The 19,339-nt window shown below is 49.0% G+C and overlaps 1 protein-coding gene across 1 annotated transcript in view; it reads left to right on the top strand.

Annotated features, from left to right (window-relative positions):
- The window catches only part of SH3PXD2B (SH3 and PX domains 2B), a 123,376-nt gene extending 104,397 nt beyond the window's left edge, over positions 1-18,979 (top strand). Inside the window, exon 13 of the mRNA XM_024981427.2 lies at positions 12,550-18,979. Coding sequence (XP_024837195.1) covers positions 12,550-14,148 — 1,599 coding nt within the window. The 3' untranslated portion in view covers positions 14,149-18,979. The remainder of the gene's footprint in view (positions 1-12,549) is intronic.
- The last annotated feature ends 360 nt before the right edge of the window (positions 18,980-19,339 follow it).

Raw genomic sequence — 19,339 nt, 5'->3', positions numbered from 1 at the left:
TCCATGTTGCTGCAGTTGGCATTCATTATTTATGAGTGAGTGGTACTCCATTGCATCTCTATATGCACACACTGTATCTTTATCATCTGTCACTCGTGTCAGTGAGAGGCACTCCATTTTATCTCTGTGTGTGCGCACACTGTATCTTTATCATCTGTCACTCATCTGTCAGTGAGTGGCACTCCATTGTATCTCTGTGTGTGCACACACTGTATCTTTTTCATCTGTCACTCATCTGTCAGTGAGTGGCACTCCATTGTATCTCTGTGTGTGCACACACTGTATCTTTATCATCTGTCAGTCATCTGTCAGTGAGTGGCACTCCATTGTATCTCTGTGTGTGCACACACTGTATCTTTATCATCTGTCAGTCATCTGTCAGTGAGAGGCACTCCATTGTATCTCTGTGTGTGCACACACTGTATCTTTATCATCTGTCAGTGAGAGGCACTCCATTGTATCTCTGTGTGTGCACACACTGTATCTTTATCATCTGTCACTCATCTGTCAGTGAGAGGCACTCCATTGTATCTCTGTGTGTGCACACACTGTATCTTTATCATCTGTCAATCATCTGTCAGTGAGAGGCACTCCATTGTATCTCTGTGTGTGCACACACTGTATCTTTATCATCTGGCACTCATCTGTCAGTGAGAGGCACTCCATTGTATCTCTGTGTGTGCACACACTGTATCATCTGTCAGTGAGTGGTACTCCATTGTATCTCTGTGTGTGCACACACTGTGTCTTTATCATCTGTCAGTCATCTGTCAGTGAGAGGCACTCCATTGTATCTCTGTGTGTGCACACACTGTATCATCTGTCAGTGAGTGGTACTCCATTGTATCTCTGTGTGTGCACACACTGTATCATCTGTCAGTGAGTGGTACTCCATTGTATCTCTGTGTGTGCACACACTGTGTCTTTATCATCTGTCAGTCATCTGTCAGTGAGAGGCACTCCATTGTATCTCTGTGTGTGCACACACTGTATCATCTGTCAGTGAGTGGTACTCCATTGTATCTCTGTGTGCACACACTGTATCTTTTTCATCTGTCACTCATCTGTCAGTGAGAGGCACTCCATTGTATCTCTGTGTGTGCACACACTGTATCTTTATCATCTGTCATTCATCTGTCAGTGAGAGGCACTCCATTGTATCTCTGTGTGTGCACACACTGTATCTTTATCATCTGGCACTCATCTGTCAGTGAGTGGCACTCCATTGTATCTCTGTGTGCACACACTGTATCTTTATCATCTGTCATTCATCTGTCAGTGAGTGGTACTCCATTGTATCTCTGTGTGTGCACACACTGTATCTTTATCATCTGTCACTCATCTGTCAGTGAGAGGCACTCCATTGTATCTCTGTGTGCACACACTGTATCTTTATCATCTGTCATTCATCTGTCAGTGGTACTCCATTGTATCTCCATATGGGCACACTGTATCTTTATCATCTGTCACTCATCCGTCAGTGAGTGGCACTCCATTGTGTCTCTCTGTGCGCACACTGTATCTTTATCATCTGTCAGTGGACCTGTAGGTTGTCTCTACCCATTGGCTGTTCATAGTGCTGCAGTGAACACTGAGGTGCTTATCTGTTTGAGTTAGAGGTCTCCCTGGATATGTACCCAGAAGCGGGATTGCTAAATCATTTGGCAGGTCTACTGGTTTTGTGAGGAATTTCCTTACTGTTTTCTCATGGCTGCACCAATCTATATTCCCACCAACAGTGTGGGAGGGTTCCCTTTTCTCCACAGCCTCTCCAGCATTTGTTATTGTAGATTTGTAGATTTTTTTTAATGATGGCTATTCTGACCCATGTGAAGTGATATTTCATTTTCGTTTTGATTTGCATTTCTCTAATAATTAGTGATAGTGAGCACCTTTTCATGTGCCTGTTGGCCATCTCTGTGTCTTCTTTGGAGAAATGTCTGTTTAGGTCTTCTGCCCGTTTTTCAGTTAGCCTGTTTGCTTTTTGTTGTTGAGTTGAATGAGCTGTTTATTTATTTTAGGAATTGAGCCTTGTCAGTTGCATCATATGTAAATATTTTTTTCCCAGTCTGTGGGCTTTTCCTTTAGTTCACGGTTTCCTTTGCTGTATACAAGCTTGTTCTACTTGGGATTCTTGGTATAGCCACCATCTTCTACTTCTGCATTTTTAAAATTTTGGTAACAGCTTTATTGAGATATAATTCACATACCATACAAGTCAGTGATTTAAGGTATAAAATTCAGTGGTTTTTTAGTATAGTTAGAAAGTTGTGCAACCATCACCATAATCAACGTGAGAGCAGTTCATCACCCACATAAGAAGCCCTGTGCACATTAGCAGTCCCTCTCCATTTCTCCTCATTCCCTCTCAGTGCCCCTGCCCCAGCCTCAGGCAACCACTTCTCTGTTTTCTGTGTCCAGAGACTTATCAATTTTGGACTTTTCATATGCGTGGAATCATATACTGTGCAGCCTTTGTGACTGACCTGTATTCTGTTTTGATCACCTCCTTCCCTACTTGCCTCTTCTCTCTTTTATTTTTTCTCCTCTCCCATTTCTCTTCTCTTTCTCATGGGGTTAGAGCTTGAACGGAAGTCCATAAGTAACGGAGAAGCAGTTAGGTGCCAGCCACAGCACTCAGCACCTCGCAGGCTGTGTCTCCCTTAATCATATTATCATTTATTCTTATGAGGCAGGAATGGTTCAATCCCTGTTTTTCAGATGAGGAAGTTGTGGCTCAGAAAAAAGGTGCTATTCAAAGTCACACAGCCAAAAGGTGACAGAGTCAGGATTTGAACCCTTGTCTGTCTCCGGATTAGAACCAGACGTATTGACAGCCTGCTGGTTATCTGCCCAGTATTTGAGGATCTCAGGAGGATGGAGACCGTATCTGTTTTTTTACTTCTGTAACCCCAGAGCTAGCACAGTGCCTGGCACATGGTGGATTTGCAATAAATGTTGTTAAATCAATGAAAATCCATCTCCCCGCTAGCCTCCTGCTAATACCCAGAAAACCAGGGAATGTTTTCCTCTTCATTCTCGCTTCTAACCCTGTCTGGTCCGCAGTAGGTACTCAGAGAGCCATTCCTTTGTGAACGCACATTGGAATGAATGACAGGTACAGAGAGTGAACAGATGATTATGAGCCAGTACATGAGTGTGGTGTGTGTCCTAAGCGTCTTTTTTTTGGCCATGCTGGGGCTTCCCTATGCCACGTGGGCTTCTCTAGTTGCCATGTGTGGGCTTAGTTGCCCCACAGCATATGAGATCTTAGTTCCCCAACCAGAGACAGAACCCATGTCCTCTGCCTTGGAAAGCTGATCTTTTTTTTTTTTTTCTTTAACTTCTTATTTTATATTGGGGTGTAGCTGATGCTGAAGCTGGAGCTCCAGTACTTTGGCCACCTGATGCAAAGTTCCGACTCACTGGAAAAGACCCTGATGCTGGAAAAGATTGAGGGCAGGAGGGGAAGGGGGAGACAGAGGATGAGATGGTTGGATGGCATCATTGACTCCATGGACATAAGTCTGAGCAAACTGCGGGAGATGGTGAAGGACAGAGAAGCCTGGTGTGCTACAGTCCATGGGGTCACAAAGAATAGAGTCAGACAGGACCGAGCGACTGAACACCACCACAGTTGATTAACAAACAATGCTGTGACAGTTTCAGGTGAACAGTCAAGGGACTCAGCAGTACATATGCATGTATCCACTCTCCCCCAAACTTCCCTCCCATCCAGGCTTGGAAGGTGGATTCTTAACCACTAGACCACCAGGGAAGTCCCCTAAGGGTCTTCAGTCCCTTTTCTAGACCTCTGAAGCACCCACCAATTTTCCCCAGCTCCGACTCCGCCTGCCTCCCTCTGTCTTCCTCTCACGTCCCGGGACAGTGGCCTGGTGAGCCCTGGAGGAACTGCTTCCCGTGCCTCACCCAAGCTGCTTTACGCCCTGTGCTCTTCAGTCCATGCAGGCATCAGAGGGGCTGTCTGAAGTGGTATTTAAAGAACCTGAGTTGAAGCCTCTCAAACTTATTTTTATAAAATTCAAATCCCAATTCTCACAGAGAAACTGAGGGGACAGTAGAAGTACCTCCAAGACTCTAAAAGGGTCTTTATCTGCTCCTATTATTTTTCTCCCAATCTGTTCTTACTAACTTCAAGTCCACAGAGCAAATTCTCAAGATATCCTGCTTGGGCTTCAAGATAAATTCTATGTCCAGTTCTCCCATTTTGCTGTTGCAAAACATGTACTGATGTTCTGGTGTGAAACATACGCCTGTTTCTTAACATCGTTCTACATCAAGGGCTGTTCCTCCTCCCACTACTGATCAGCCTTATTTTCACTGCTTTCCTCTGAACCCTTGCCCCACCTCTCTTGCTCTCTCTGCCTTTTGTTGTTCAGTCACCAAGTCATGTCTGAGTCTCTGTGACCCCATGGACTGCAGCACGCTAGGCTTCCCTATCCCTCTCTGCCTTTAACCTAGCTCTTAGCCCACTACCTGCTTTCTCGTGGAAAGCACTCAAGGCCGTTCTTTGAATGGAACTTGGCATATCAAAATCCAACTTATTCTTCATATCCCTGCCTCATCTGGGAAGCCTCCCTGGGTTCACAATGGTGTCCCTTCTCTACCCTTTGGTAGTTTCTGTGGGTTTGTATGGGGTTCCCAAGTGGCTCAGTGGTAAAGAATCCACCTGCCGACACAGGAGGCATGGGTTTGATCCCTGGGTTGGGAAGATCCCCTGGAGGAGGAAATGGCAACCCACTCCAGTATTCTTGCCTGAAAGGTTCCATGGACGAGGAGCCTGGCAGGCTGCAGTCCATAGCGTTGCAAACACACACATATGCATGATGGGTCCATACATTTCAGTCCTTAACTGAGGGCAGGCCCTTATCTGTATCCAGAATGCTTTCTTGTTTTAATCCTATTTTTGGCTGTGCTGGGTCTCTGTTGTTGCACACGGGCTTTCTCTAGTTGCAGCAAGCAGGGAATCTTCCCAGACCAGGGGTCAAACCTGTGTCTCCTTCATTGGTGGGAGGATCCTTAACTGCTGGACCACCAGGGACGTCCCATAATGCTTTCCTGGCATTATGATGAGTGAATGTTATCCTCCCCGATTCTTCAGGGATTGACTTTTGAATTCCGGTCGTCTTCCCTTGGCGTGCTGAACAGATTATTCCATTCTCTTCTTGCGTCGACCGTTGCTAGCCAGGTGCTGCTATCACCTGTTCCTTGTTCTTTCTCATTAGCTGTCATTCCTCTGATTTTCTCAGGAGCTCCTCACTGTCTTTAAAATGCTGGCATTTCTCTACAGCATGTCTAGGTACCTTTCTTTATTTTTATCCTGATCAGTATATGGTGGATCTTTCCAATTGTAGGACTAGGAGATCTACCTATAAAATTTCCCACTTGTACATAATTAAATGTTGACTATCTTTGCTCTTTTTATTCTTCCCCTCTGGAATGGTTATGAAACAGTATGAGAACTCCATGTCACTTAACTTTCCGTTTTTTCATTTTCATCACTTTGTTCTGCATTCCTGGCGTATTCTGCTTCATCTTTTAGTCCATTAATTGTTTTTTTTTTTAACAATTCAGTCTCTTTATTATTTTATTTCAGCAATTATCATTTTTATTTCCAAAAGCTCTTACCAATTCTTTTTCATAGTTACCTGTTCATGTTTCACAATAGCCTATTCTTTCATGATTTCTATACTGTTCTTTATCTAAGAATATTAAATGTGTTACTGTTCATGATCTCTTTCCTCAATGTTAAATCCTTTGCAGTGGTGTTGGTATTTATTTCAGTTCTTTTCATGGTGTTAGTACTTGGGCTGTACAAAAAGAGGCGACAGACAGTCAAAAGCCCAGCTGGGGAGTATCTCCAAGGGGCTGGTTGACTTCCAGTGGCTTCAGGGCCAGATTAGAGACTATGAGCAATGTCATGTCTCTGACCCAAGCTTACCTTTCCACTGTTTCCACTTGTGAGCAATCACTTCATTCTCTCCACCTGCTTTACAGAAACGGAGTGGAGGGCACAGAGGGGTCAACCAGCGTGGTTGCTTCTGCCCTGGTATCGCGGGTAATCAATCCCCGGTGACTTCCCCCCGGACCTCACTACTCCCAGATTCCACCTCCTGGAAGCCTGGCAGGCCGTTTGCGGCAGAACTCCCGTAGCATTCCTGGGCCACTGACCCCACTTACAGCTTCCATCCATTAGTGATTCCTCACAATTCCTGGTCCACCGACTTCTTGTCTGCCTCCTTCTGAGCTTGGCTTTGTGTTCGTTTATTCATTTCCTGGCTTTATTGCACTAAAAGAAAACTGCTGTTCATTCCATCTCCCATCTTGAAACCAGAAGTCCGCTTTGCAAATTATAAAAGTGTTTTGCTTTTTTTCCCCAAGAGTGCTGAAAACCATGATAAAACCTTTTCCTTTAAGACGAGGAGTTTCCAGGATTTTGTGCAAACACACACCACTGTTTGAGCATGCCAGCTAACAGGACATTTGCTGATAAGTACCAGCACTCATTGGCTTAGAACGTTACAAAATCCACCAGGGAATCCCAGACACTGTGCTGATGCTGAGGGCTGACTGTGTGCCATAGGTAGTGAGTGGATCCCTGGGGTTTTCTGGGGAGCTGGGGAGTCTCCCTTCAAGGCCCCAACCCCACTTCAAGCAGACCCATTCCCCTTTCTTGTTTCTGGCTTTTATCCTGTCTGCTTTTGCTCAAGCTGAGCCAATAAATAGCTCACATACCCAGCATTCTTTTCCAGAAGCACAGATGTAACCCATCCTTGAAACTTCTCTGCTTTATTGTTCTATGATGTTGGCATAGGTTCTGCCAGTGGTGACTTGAAGGACTCAGGTGAGAAATAGTTGTCCCTAAAGTTTTTGGTTTAACCAGGTAGTCTTCTCTTAACATGATAAACACTGTTATCCTTTGTTTTCTTCTCTTTCAGTTTTGCTTCCTGGTTCAATTCAACACCATCTTAGTGTTCAGAATTCATTAATGGAAGCACAGCATTCTAGCAGTATAGTTATAGGAATAGCTTAGTTCTTTGTGTGGTCTATGTATCTTCAAGACATGTTTAACTAGTGATGATATGATGATACAGGCACTTATCTGTGCCAGATCCCTTATATCCTTGATAACTAATCTTCACAGAAGTCCCAAGAGGTTGATGATATGTTTAGCCCATTTTATACATGTGTTTGAGACAAAGAGAGGTTAGGTAAATGTCCAAAGTTACATATCTAGGAAGTGGTGGAGGTAGGATTTGAGCTTAGATCTCTCCTGTTTTAAAGTCCATGCTCTTTTCTTTCATCTCCATTCTTATGATTTTGCATTTGCTTTTACAAGCCAACCTTGGAGATTGCAGGTTCAGTTCCAGATTACCACTATAAAGCCAAATTACAGTAAAGCAAGTCACGTGAATGTTTTGGTTTCCCAGTGCATATAAAAATTGTGTTGAAATTCCCTGATGCTCCAGTGGTTAGGGCTGTATGCTTCCACTTCAGGGACTGTGGGTTCAGTCCCTAGTCAGGGAACTAAGATTCCACATGCCAAACAGCAGAGCCAAAAAAAAAATGTTATGTTGACACTACACTGTAGTCCATTAAGCATTATGTCTAAAAAAAATGTGCAGACTTTAATTTTAAAAACACTTAATTGCTTAAAATAATGTTACCAGCCATCTGAAACTTCAGCGAGTCATAATCTTCTTGTAACAATGACATCAAAGATCACTGATCACAGATCACCATTACTTATATGATAACAATGAAAGAGTTTGAAATATGATGTTGTTCAGTCACTAAGTCCTGTCAGACTCTTTGCAGCCCCATGGACTTCAGCCCCCCAGGCTCCTCTGTCCTTCACTATCTCCCTGAGTTTGCTCAAATTCATGTCCATTGAGTCAATGATGCTATCTAACTATCTCATCTTCTGCTGTCCCCTTCTCCTTTTGCCTTCAATCTTTCCCAGCATCAGGGTCTTTTCCATGAATTAGCTATTGGCATCAGGAGGCCATAGCATTGGAGCCTCACTTTCAGCATCAGTCCTTCCAATGAATATTCAGGGTGATTTCCTTTCGGATAAACTGGTTTGACCTTCTTGCAGCCCAAGCAATTCTGAAGATCCTCTCCAGCACCACAATTTGAAAGCACCAATTCCTTGGCACTCAGTCTTCTTTATGGTCCAACTCTCACATCCATACATGACTACTGGAAAAACCATGGCTTTTACTATGTGGACCTTTGTTAGCAAAGTGATGTCTCTGCTTTTTAATATGCTGTCTAGGTTTGTCATAGCTTTCCTTCCAAAGAACATACGTCTTTTAATTTCATGGCTGCAGTCACTGTCCACAGTGATTTTGGAGGCCAAGAGAAAATCTTTCACTGCGTCCATTTGTTCCCTGTTTGCCATGAAATGATGGGACTGGATGTCATCATCTTCATTTTTTAAATGTTGAATTTTAATAAGCTTTTTCACTCTCCTCTTTCACCCTCATCAAGAGACTCTTTAGTTCCTCTTCACTTTCTGCCATTAGAGTGGTATCATCTACATACCTGAGGTTGTTGATGTCTCTTACAGCAATCTTGATTCCAGCTTGTGCTTCATCTAGCTCAGCATTTTGCATGATGTACTGCTAAGTCACTTCAGTCGTGTTCGACTCTGTGTGACCCCATAGACGGCAGCCCACCAGGCTCCCCCGTCCCTGGGATTCTCCAGGGAAGAACACTGGAGTGGGTTGCCATTTCCTTCTCCAATGCAGGAAAGTGAAAAGTGAAAGTGAAGTCGCTCAGTCATGTCCGACTCTTAGCCACCCCATGTACTGCAGCCTACCAGGCTCCTCCTTCCATGGGATTTTCCAGGCAAAGTACTGGAGTGGGGTGCTATTGCCTTCTCTGATGATGTACTCTGCATATAAATTAAATAAGCAGAGTGACAGTATACAACCTTGTCATACTCCTTTCCCAATTTTGAACCAGTCAGTTGTCCCATATTCAGTTTTAACTGTTGTTTCTTGACCTGCATACAGAATTCTCAGGAAACAGATAAGGTGGTCTGGTGTTCCCATCTCTTTAAGAGTTTTCCAGTTTGTTGTGATCCACACAGTCAAAGGCTTCCCTGACGGCTCACTGGGTAAATAATCCACCTGTAATGCAGGAGACACAGGAGTCGTGGGTTTGAACCCTGGGTCAGGAAGATCCCTTGGAGGAGGAAATGGCAACCCAGTCCAGTATCCTTGCCTGAAAACTCCATGGACAGAGAAGCCTGGTGGACTACAGTCCAAAGGGTGGCAGAGAGGCAGACAGGACCGAGCAACTAAACACAGGCACACACAACAAGTACACAGTCGAAGACTTCAGCATAATCATTGAAAAAGAAGTGGGTGTTTTTCTGGAATTCCCTAGCTTTCCCTGTGATCCAAGGAGTGTTGGCAAATTGATCTTTGGTTCTTCTGCCTTTTGTAAACCCAGCTTGTACATCTGGAAGTTCTCGCATACAGATGAAGCCTAGCCGGAAGGATTTTGAGCATAACCTTGCTAGCATCTGAGATAAGTGCAATTGCACAGTAGTTTGAACATTCTTTGGCATTGCACTTCTTTGGGATTGGAATGAAAACTGACCTTTTCCAGTCCTGTAGTGAGAATGACCAAAATGTGACAGGAAGATATGAAGGGAGCAACTGCTGTTGAAAAAATGGCACCAGTAGACTTGCTCAATGCAGGGTTGCCACAGACCTTCAATTTGTTTAAAAAAAAAAAATGCAGTATCTGTAGAGCACAACTGAGTGAAGCACAAGAAAACAAGGTATGTCTGTATTCACAGTAGCTCATAGCTTCTCTCTAGTAAATGAAAACTACCATACATGATGATTAAGAACACATATACACAGGGACTTCCTGGTGGTCCAGGGGGCCTGGGTTCCACCCCTGGTCAGGGAACTAGACCCCACAGGCCGCAACTAAGCGTTCACATGCTGCATCCTGCACGCCACGACTAAGACTCGGTGCAGTCAAATAAATAAATAAAAGTAAATTCTAGAAAAGGATAAATTAAAATTACCTTTTAACAACAACAAAACTAAAAAGAACAAAAATGTTTAGAGCTTCCGCCACGGTACATGGTAGAGTGTAAGCTCAGCAAACCCTCCCTGATGTATTAGTTTGATTGCTGTTCTGTTTTCATTCGCTTATGTACATACTTAGAGTGTAAATTTATGGATGTGCCAGCAATGACTTGTACACCAAGAATCACCTGTGATCATCACCAGAGCTAGCATGTGTTGGTAAGACGCTGGCCACCTGCACATAAGAGACTTCCATTTCTCATTACCCTTTCCTGGAGAGACTCCAATGGGACGTGTTAAATATCTGCCTGCCACGTGCCTGCTGCGTTCCCAGTGCTCTCCCCTGAAGTTGAATTACTAGTAGGTAGCATTTGCCCTCCTTTACCAAGCGCTGCTGCACATTCCCTTCTGTGGTCATCATGGAAACCCTGCTCGTGGGCGTGATTGTTCTTCCCCTCGTCTCTGTTTTGTGGCATGGCGTCTCAGGCCCGGGCCTGAGCGGGGCTGTTCAGGCGGCCAGAACCAAGCCCAGCCTCTGCTCCTGCGCTGGGTCTGTGGCTGCCCTTCCTCTGTGGTCTGGGCAGCAGAGTGCAACAGCAGAACTGCACCCACAGCCCTCTGCCTCAGTGGTTTCTCACCTCAGGCACCATTTCCCTCCCCCCGCCCCAAGCAGGGTCCACTTTCCAGGGCAGGGCTGGGTTGTGGTAAAACCCAGGCTCTGGAGCCTGCTCCCCAGCCTTAGACTCCCACCTCCACCCCTGATATTCCGTGTGAGCCTCTGTGAGTCCTTCAGCTCTCATGGGGCTCAGCTCTGCAAGTGGACAATGGCGTGAAAATCCCTGTCTTCTCGGGTGGCTGTAATGATTAGTCAGCTCTCCTGTGCACAGAGCCTGCTGACGTATTGCTGTGTATTCGTTTGCCCTCGCTGCCCTCACCAAAGACCACAGACTGGTTGGTTTAAACAGCAGAAGTGTATTTTCTCATATTCTTAAGGCTGGATGTTCAAGGTCAAGGTGTCAGGTTTAGCCTCTTCTTGGTTCACAGCCGGTCACTTCCCTGGGTTCACACGTGGTCTCCCCTCACGCTGGATGTTCTGTGTCCTAATCTCCTCTTAAAAGGATAACAATTCACAACCCCACCCCAACGACCCTGTTTTAACCTAATTACCTCTTTAAAAGCTCTGTTTTCAAATATAGTCACGGTCTAAGGTAGGGAGGTTAGGGCTTAGTGTGTGAATGCGGGGCGGGGTGGGGGGGCGCCTCAATGCAGCCCATGATATCGAGCATGTACATTTTTCACCCATGTGAATTCAGCCACATGGTTCTAAACAAAAAGGAGACAGGAAACATAAGATCTTAAATAATATGAGTGATTCTACCTACCATTCCAGTCAATGAGCCAGTCAATGAGCCTGTGTCCCAGAGGGATAGAGAGATGAGAGGGGGGTCTGTTAAACTTCCATCAGCATCAGTTCCCCTGTATCCATACAGGAGCGGGTGTGACTCCCACAGTTAAGGATGCACGTTTTTCATACACCATGCCTGTAAACACCAGCCAGCATCTTTGTCTGGTGCTCAACCAAAGGAGCAATGATCAAGGCTAGTTTGGGCTGTACTGGGGGTTTGTCTTGAACCACTTCAGAATTTTAGCAGACGCTGCTGGTGGACTGCCCTGCATCCCCGCCCCCTGACTGCTTCCCACCCCCTATGCTCGCCTGAGCGCACCACCCCGAAAGGGGGGAGGTTAATGTCCAGGCGGTGGGGGGACTAGGAGTCAGGAGGTCAGTGTCCCCACCCCGTGTCTGATTCTGCACTGTCTCTCATAGGGTCCTGTGGAATTAAGCCCCGCTGGCCTAGAGCCTTCAGAGAAGGCAATGGCACCCCACTCCCGTACTTTTGCCTGGAAAATCCCATGGATGGAGGAGCCTGATAGGCTGCAGTCCATGGGGTCGCTAAGAGTCGCACACGACTGAGCGACTTCACTTTCACTTTTCACTTTCGTGCATTGGAGAAGGAAATGGCAACCCACGCCAGTGTTCTTCCCTGGAGAATCCCAGGGATGGGGGAGCCTGGTGGGCTGCCATCTCTGGGGTCGCACAGAGTCGGACACGACTGAAGCGACTTAGTAGTAGTAGTAGGCCTAGAGCCTTAACCTGTTCCTAATTGGCCCTCCCTTTCCTCACTTCCGCTTCCTGGAACCATTTCTCAAATTACCTACCTACACCAGAGTTCATGTCTCAAGGACTGCTTTTTTGAGGAATCCTAAAGTAGACAAGCACCTACCCCTGTGTAAGATGTTTCTTATACACAGCAGTCTCCATAGATGGTCCGCCTGGTAGATACAGTCTGGGAACCTGCCGAATGTAAAGTCTCTGATTGTAGAGCCTCAGTCGCACGTGGGCTCTCCCGGCCCACCCTGGCCCCTGGCCCTGCCTCCATTCTTACTCAGAGCTTTCCTCTGCCCTCCCTTTCAGGTGATTGAGAAGAACTTAAGCGGCTGGTGGTACATTCAGATTGAAGATAAGGAGGGATGGGCCCCAGCGACCTTCATTGACAAGTATAAGAAGACTAGCAATGCCTCAAGACCCAACTTCCTGGCTCCGTTGCCCAACGAGGTGGCACAGCTCCGGCTGGGGGATGCAGCAGCAATGGAAAACAGCTCGGGCAGTGAAGCCAGCGGCCCCTCCCGGCCCCTGCCCGACGCCCCGCACAGCGCAGGGGACTCCGGGACGCCGTGGGCCAAAGACTGGAAGGGTGGTAAGGAGGTGCTGAGGAAGGCGTCTTCAGACACGTCTTCGTGTGCAGGCTACGAGGAGATCTCAGACCCCGACCTGGAGGAGAAACCCAGCCTCCCTCCCCGGAAAGAATCCATCATCAAGTCGGAAGAGGAACTGCAGGAGCGGCAGAGGATGGAGCAGTTCAGGGGTTCCTCACCCAAGCCACCTGGCATGATCTTGCCAATGATCCCAGCCAAACACGCCCTGCCAGCCCGGGACGGCAGGAAAGCAGAGCCCAAACCTGAGAAAAGCAAGTTGTTCCAGCTGAAAAATGAGACAGGGCTGGAGTGCGGCCACAGAGTGCTGGCCAAGGAGGTGAAGAAGCCCAGCCTGCGACCTATCTCCAAATCCAAAGCTGGCCTGCCGGAGGAGAAGCCGGAAGCCGTTCCCCAGAACCTTTTCTTGAAGTCCAAACCTCAGGTTAGGCCAAAACCAGCTCCTTCCCCCAGGACAGAGCCACCTCAGGGCGAAGACCAAGTGGACATCTGTAACCTCCGGAGCAAGCTCAGGCCTGCCAAGTCCCAGGAGAAGGCCTCTGTAGACGGAGAGAGCAGCCACCAGGCGGGAGGAGGCCAGGATGGGGCCTTCAGTCGTGGCTTCCCTCCAGGGGAGGGGCCTGGCCGTGCCCAGGACAGGACGAGCAAGCAGGAGGGGCCCAGCCCAAAGGAGGCGCCCTGCAGAGCCCCTCCAAGGCCAGCCAAGACCACCGATCCTGTGCCTAAGGCCACGCCAGTCCCTCTCCAAGAGGCATCCCTCCAGAGACCTGTGGTCCCACCTCGGAGACCGCCACCCCCCAAGAAAACCTCCTCATCATCTAGGCCCCTTCCAGAGGTCAGAGGTCCACTTCCAGAGGTCAGAGGGCCCCTTCCAGAGGTCAGAGGGCCCCTTCCAGAGGTCAGAGGGCCGCAGCGGGAGAGCAGTGAAGGCAAGGCAGCTCCTGCCCCAGGCCGGGCCCTGCTTGTCCCCCCGAAAGCCAAACCTTTTCTCTCCAACTCCTCAGGGGGCCAGGATGACATGCGAGGCAAAGGTGGGCTGGGGCCACGGATGATGGGCAAGACGGGAGAAAACAAGGAGAAAGTGGCTGCAGGCCCCTTCCCCAGCACCGACGGCCCGAAGGACTTGTACGTGGCTGTGGCCAACTTTGAAGGAGACCAAGATACCAGCAGCTTCCAGGAGGGGACGGTGTTCGAGGTCCGGGAAAAGAACAGCAGCGGCTGGTGGTTCTGCCAGGTCCAGAGTGGGGCCCCGTCCTGGGAAGGGTGGATTCCTTCCAACTATCTCAGAAAGAAGCCCTAGCCACCTCCTCTCCTGCCTGGAGGTCTTGCGTGTCCCTGCTGGCTTTACCCACATATTTAATATGCCTCTTAATTTATCATCCTCCACGCAACGTCAAAGGAAGGAAGAATGGAATACTGTGGTTTCTTCCCCGGCTGGAGAGTGATCCCTCCCATCATAGCATCCCCTGGAGGCTTCGAGGCCACACCCCTTTCTCTTGACTCAACATCCCTGCCTTAAGGCCAGTGGCATTCCTGCCCAGCAGCTTGCTGCCCACCCAGCAGTGGGACCCTGACTCTCTGAGGCTTCTGGGACCAGAACCCATCATCTGGAGAAACTGCAGAAACGGTTTCTCGTTGCTCGGATCAGACAGAGTCCTAAGAATGTCCCCAGCTTCCTACCCAGTTCGTTCATGTCCAGCGACTTGATTCACTCGCTTCCCAAATGCCTGGTGCCAGAAAGAACTTTCGTGTAGAAGTCGTCTCTGTTGCTGATCCCAGGGAGGTGTCCTCTTGCCCAAGGCCTCAGGTCCCCGGGCCTCTCAGGTTCAAGCAGATGCAGCTGCCCCAGGCATGGGGCCTGGAGGCCCGCCCAGCCGTCCTCCCTTCTGTGCTGGGACCGTGATCAGTTCTAGAGGAGTGCAGCCAGCTGCAAGCATGCTTCACTTTCCTAATGCAGACTCTGGTCCAATCCAATGCATTTAAACAAGAATCCCCAAGGCTTTTGGGGGGCCTTTCACTTCTGCCTCCCTAGTGCCAGAATCTCAAAGTTCGTTTGAGAAAGGGGACCCTTCACAGGCCACACCCCCTGGGAACTCCTCTTTGCTGAGTAGCTAATTGGTGCCAAACGCTGTACTTGGCACTTTCCCTTCATGTGGAGCCCTCACAGTAGCCCTCTCTGATCCAGTGTACCTGTTCTATAGATGAGGAAACTGGGGTTCGGTGTGCCCAAGGGCACACTAGCTGGGAAGAGGAGGGAAGGGGGTGTGAGTCTAGGCTGGCCTGACCTCCATGCCTGTGCCCTGTGAGAGCCAACCAGGCGGGGGAGAGGGAGATACCGGCGGGCTGCCATGGGTGTGTGTCAGGGGGCCACGTGGCTGCTCCCGCTCCCACCACCCCTCCAGCCCCTTGTGGCATCTGCTAAAGGCTGCCCTGAACCCCCACAGCTGCACCACCCAGGGGCTGCCCAGCACCCTGGTGTTGCCACGGAGCCCTGCTTCCTGCTCTTGTGCTTGTGCCCCCGGGGGACAGAGCTTATGAAGCAAGGGGAGCCAAGGTGGTCTCACATGCCAGTCCCAAGGGGCCCCAGTGGCTCAAGGGCCAGCGGCTGGATCTCCAGCAGACAGAGCAGAGTTAAGCAGTAGCCCCATAGCGGAGCCCAGGGGCCAGGCAGAACCTTCTGTCTCTCTCTGCTGCTGCTTCCTGCTGCTCTCTGGTTCTCGAAGAGTAGTTTTCTTCCTTTTCTTTTTTTTCCACGCATTCTCCCTCTGTGTGGTCTCGTGGGAAGGAACCCAGGGCAGCCCTTGCACCCATTTGACTGATGTGGTTCACTGAGGCACACAGAGGCACAGTTACACTACAGAACAAGAATCAGGACCCAGGGTTTCTGGCTCCTAGCCCACAGCCTGTGGCCCAGGTTGCCTGGGCTGGGGTAGGGCTGGGGAACGACGTGAGAGGGCAGCACACACCCTATCCCCCCCTTCCCTGCAGGACAGGAAGTAGCCCCGTCCTGCCCTAGAGGCTCTGACTCAGAGCCGTCATCTGCTGCCATGCTCTTGTGGCTTCCTGGGGGCTGCTCGCAGTGCCAAGGACTGATGTGCAGACAGTCCTCTACGCTCTCCCCCGACTCCCGTCCTGCCCCCTGCCCCCACTGCCACGTGGGCTGTGGACGCTGCTGCAGGAGAAGGAGCCTCCCCTGATCCACAGTAGCATCTTTATTCCTTCCTTCAGCAGGTCTGTACATCCCACACCCCAGAGTCTGGGGCAGGGCTCCAAGGTTCCCTTGCAGCACCCGCTTGCCCCTTGGCCCTGTGCCCAGAACTTTGCAGGGGTGAGTAGCAGCCAGAGGCAGGAGAGAGAATGGGAGAGGGCCACCCACCCTCCAAGGTCACCTCATCTTGGGGGAGGCCCCGTAGCATGTTTCCCTGTTTTTGACCCACGTTGGTTTAAACACCATTTGTGAAGCTGTTATGTAGGATTTGACTACCTTTCAAAAGACAGAACTCTCAATTTTTTTTTCCAATTCTTTCTCTGCCTTCATGAAACTTTTCACTATTTTGTGAGAGCCCATGTGCCAGGCGCTGAGTAAAGACCAGGCCGTGGGTGGCTCCATGCCTGGCTGTGAAGAGCTTGGGTTCTTGTGTGCGGATTCCACTGAAGGGGTTTGTCATTGACCTCATCTCCTCCTCTGAGGGGTCAGCTAGGTGGGAAGGACAGCTTCTCCCTTTTCCAGGGCAGAAAGTTTTCCCTGCACTTGAAAGAATTCGCCTTTTTACTATTATTCTGACATGAACTGAAGGTACTAAAGCCACACTCCTCTCTCTTCACCATTCTTTCTTGAGGATGCCTTTGTAGCCTGAGTCTTGTCTCTCCAGCTCTTCCTATCGCAGTGACAGCACTTCCCCAGGTAGCTGCAAGGGGTGGTCCCGGTGGCCAGGGGCGCTCCCTCGCTGTCCTCCCCTGGGGACCTAGGTTTACACCATCCAGGACTGTAGCCACCACTCTGTGAGCCTTTGCTGGAACAAATGCAAACTTCCTGGACCTGGAGTCACCACCGTGGCACACGTCATAGGAATGGCGTGGGGCTGTAGGAGTGTCTGCCGTGCCGAGCGCCGGGCAGGTTACCGGTGCTCAACACTCCCTCCTTTAACATCCTCTTCGCTTCAACCCTGTGAGGTGCATAGGGTCAGCCCCAATCTGCAGTGAGAACATTGGGGTTCAGAGGATGAAGTCACATGCCCAGCATCATCCAAACAGTGACCAAGCCAAGACGTGAATCCGGGAATTTTTCTCCCCAGGGCCCATGACCTTTCCTCTGCCATCAGCAGTGAAATGTTGATGATGCTTTCAGGGAAGCAGTGACCCTCCCTCTTAATTTAGATTTTTCCTCCCCGGCCCCACAATCACACACGTCAGTAGGTCACAGGCCAGATGCCAGTCCAAAAAAGGCAGGTATCCTTGGGATGGCTATCTTATCTTACATCTTAGGGTAAGACTACAGCTCGTGGTAACACTAAATCTTTGGGAAAAACAGTTTTAGGACCTAAAATAAGCCTTTGCTCAAATTTTTTACTCTGAATTTATTTGCCATTTGATGGATTTATGTCCCAGTCTCAGGATGAGACTTGGGGAGAGCTGGGCTGCAGCTGGAGCCCTGCCAGGCTTCCAGGAGGTGTGTTAGGCGTCAAAGCCTCTCGCTGTGATTGGTTTCTTAGGCCAAGTTCTTGGCCTTAAAACATTTCTGGGCACACTGGGGATTTCCTCATCAAATAGAATGTAGGAAAACAAACTTGCCACATTAAAGGACAAGTGCCAAATCTCCCCAGTTTGGAAGGCCCTCTGCCTAGGCTGAGAGATGGGACAGTCTAGTATTCATTCAGTTTGTACTCAGTGGGATGGAGAAGAAATGGCTCCTGCCCTCAAATAGCTGGCAAGTCAACATCAAGAACAGGCGCGTGCGTGGCCCGGCTCAGCTCCCATCCTCTGTTTGAGTCTCGGGCTGCTCTCTGGGAGGTCTCGCCCTTCACTTTGGGCTGTGACATTGGACACAAAACAGCCTGAGTCACATGTGGCAGTCTTGTCCCCTCCTTGATTTCCCAGGCCCACCCTTCAGGGCTTCTGCTGCAAACAGTCATATATGCCATAGACCAAAGATGACCTATCGTCAGACCGTGGGGCCTGAAAGAGGAGGAGACTGGCTGGCACTGAGGCCTGAGGGTGCAGAGAGCCCTCCCGTGGCCTGCAGGAATTGCTCCTAACTCGGCTAAGCTTCTCACGTCCAGATGCGCCTCAGCCCGTGAAGATCACAGAGCTGTGGAGCTGCAGGGTTAAATCGAATGGGCTCCAGAGTGGCCCAACCCCAGATTGTACCATCCAGCCCCTGGGGGTAACATCGGCTTTCTGGTGCTACCTTGCCAAGTTCTCAAGCCACCCATTGTGTGCCAGCATCCTACCTTCTCTGCCACTTCTATCTATACTCCAAAGTCAGCCTTTTTGGCTCCACTCGGGGACAAGGGACTCAACTTCTGTTGTCCTTAAAGAGACCAAACCCAGTGCCACGGCCAGCATCCTTCACTTCCGGGTCTTTATAAACATACAAAAGGAGGTGCCCCTGCCAGGCTTACTACAGCAATAAGCAATCCTAACACAACTAAAGGTGTCCATATTTTATCCTGGTGTGTGCCTGTCTATGCCATTGTGCCCAAGAAATCGTTAATAGCCAGCCCCCTTCATTCTCAGGGGGTGATGACACAATGGTCACCTTGGCTACAACCCACATTTCCTGCTTCAGGGAGCCACCAAGTAACTAGGCTGTTTCTGGCATGCCTCCAGAACAGTGGGCACTGACAGCATTGCCCACCACCTGGTGTCTGCTCCCAGGACGATGCTGGAGGTCTCTGGGTATCTCAGTACTCCTCGTACCCGTGGCAAGCTGACAAATTCTGGTGGTGGTTTTTGTTTCCTTTTCACACACACACAAAAAAATACATGAACATATATAATGTGAGGGGGAGGGGCGATGAACAATGAGTTAGCTGTAGCATGTATAAACTATATACTTTACCATTAGACTTTTCTTTCTTTTTTTTTTTTTTAATAAAGAGTGCTTGACTGGTTTCAAGCTTCATTGTGAAGATGTGTCTATGGATTTTATTTGGCTGAAGAAAGGGTGAGTAGCTTTGTGCCCTCATGTCTTGGCCTGGATTCGAAGATCAGAAAGCAGAAGCCTGTGTGAGCTCGATTTGGGCATTGCTTAGAAATAGGGATGACTTCTCTCTGGGCTCTTGTGCACTTTGATTCTTTTAACTGCAGTATTCAGAAACCAAGAGCAAGCTTCCTTGTATTTGCTGGGTCTCCTCCATCTTGGCCCGGTGTCTAAAGATGGAAAACTTTATGTGTTCAGAGAGCTTGGACCTCTCTCTGGCATTGCCTGCTGATGGACAGGGAGGTGGTGGGTGTAGCCAAGGTTAGGACTGCCCAGGCTGCTTTCTCCT

This window comes from Bos taurus, chromosome 20, assembly GCF_002263795.3.
Source record: "Bos taurus isolate L1 Dominette 01449 registration number 42190680 breed Hereford chromosome 20, ARS-UCD2.0, whole genome shotgun sequence".
Classification (NCBI taxonomy): Eukaryota; Metazoa; Chordata; class Mammalia; order Artiodactyla; family Bovidae; genus Bos; species Bos taurus.
This window is presented reverse-complemented; position numbering and strand designations above follow the sequence as displayed.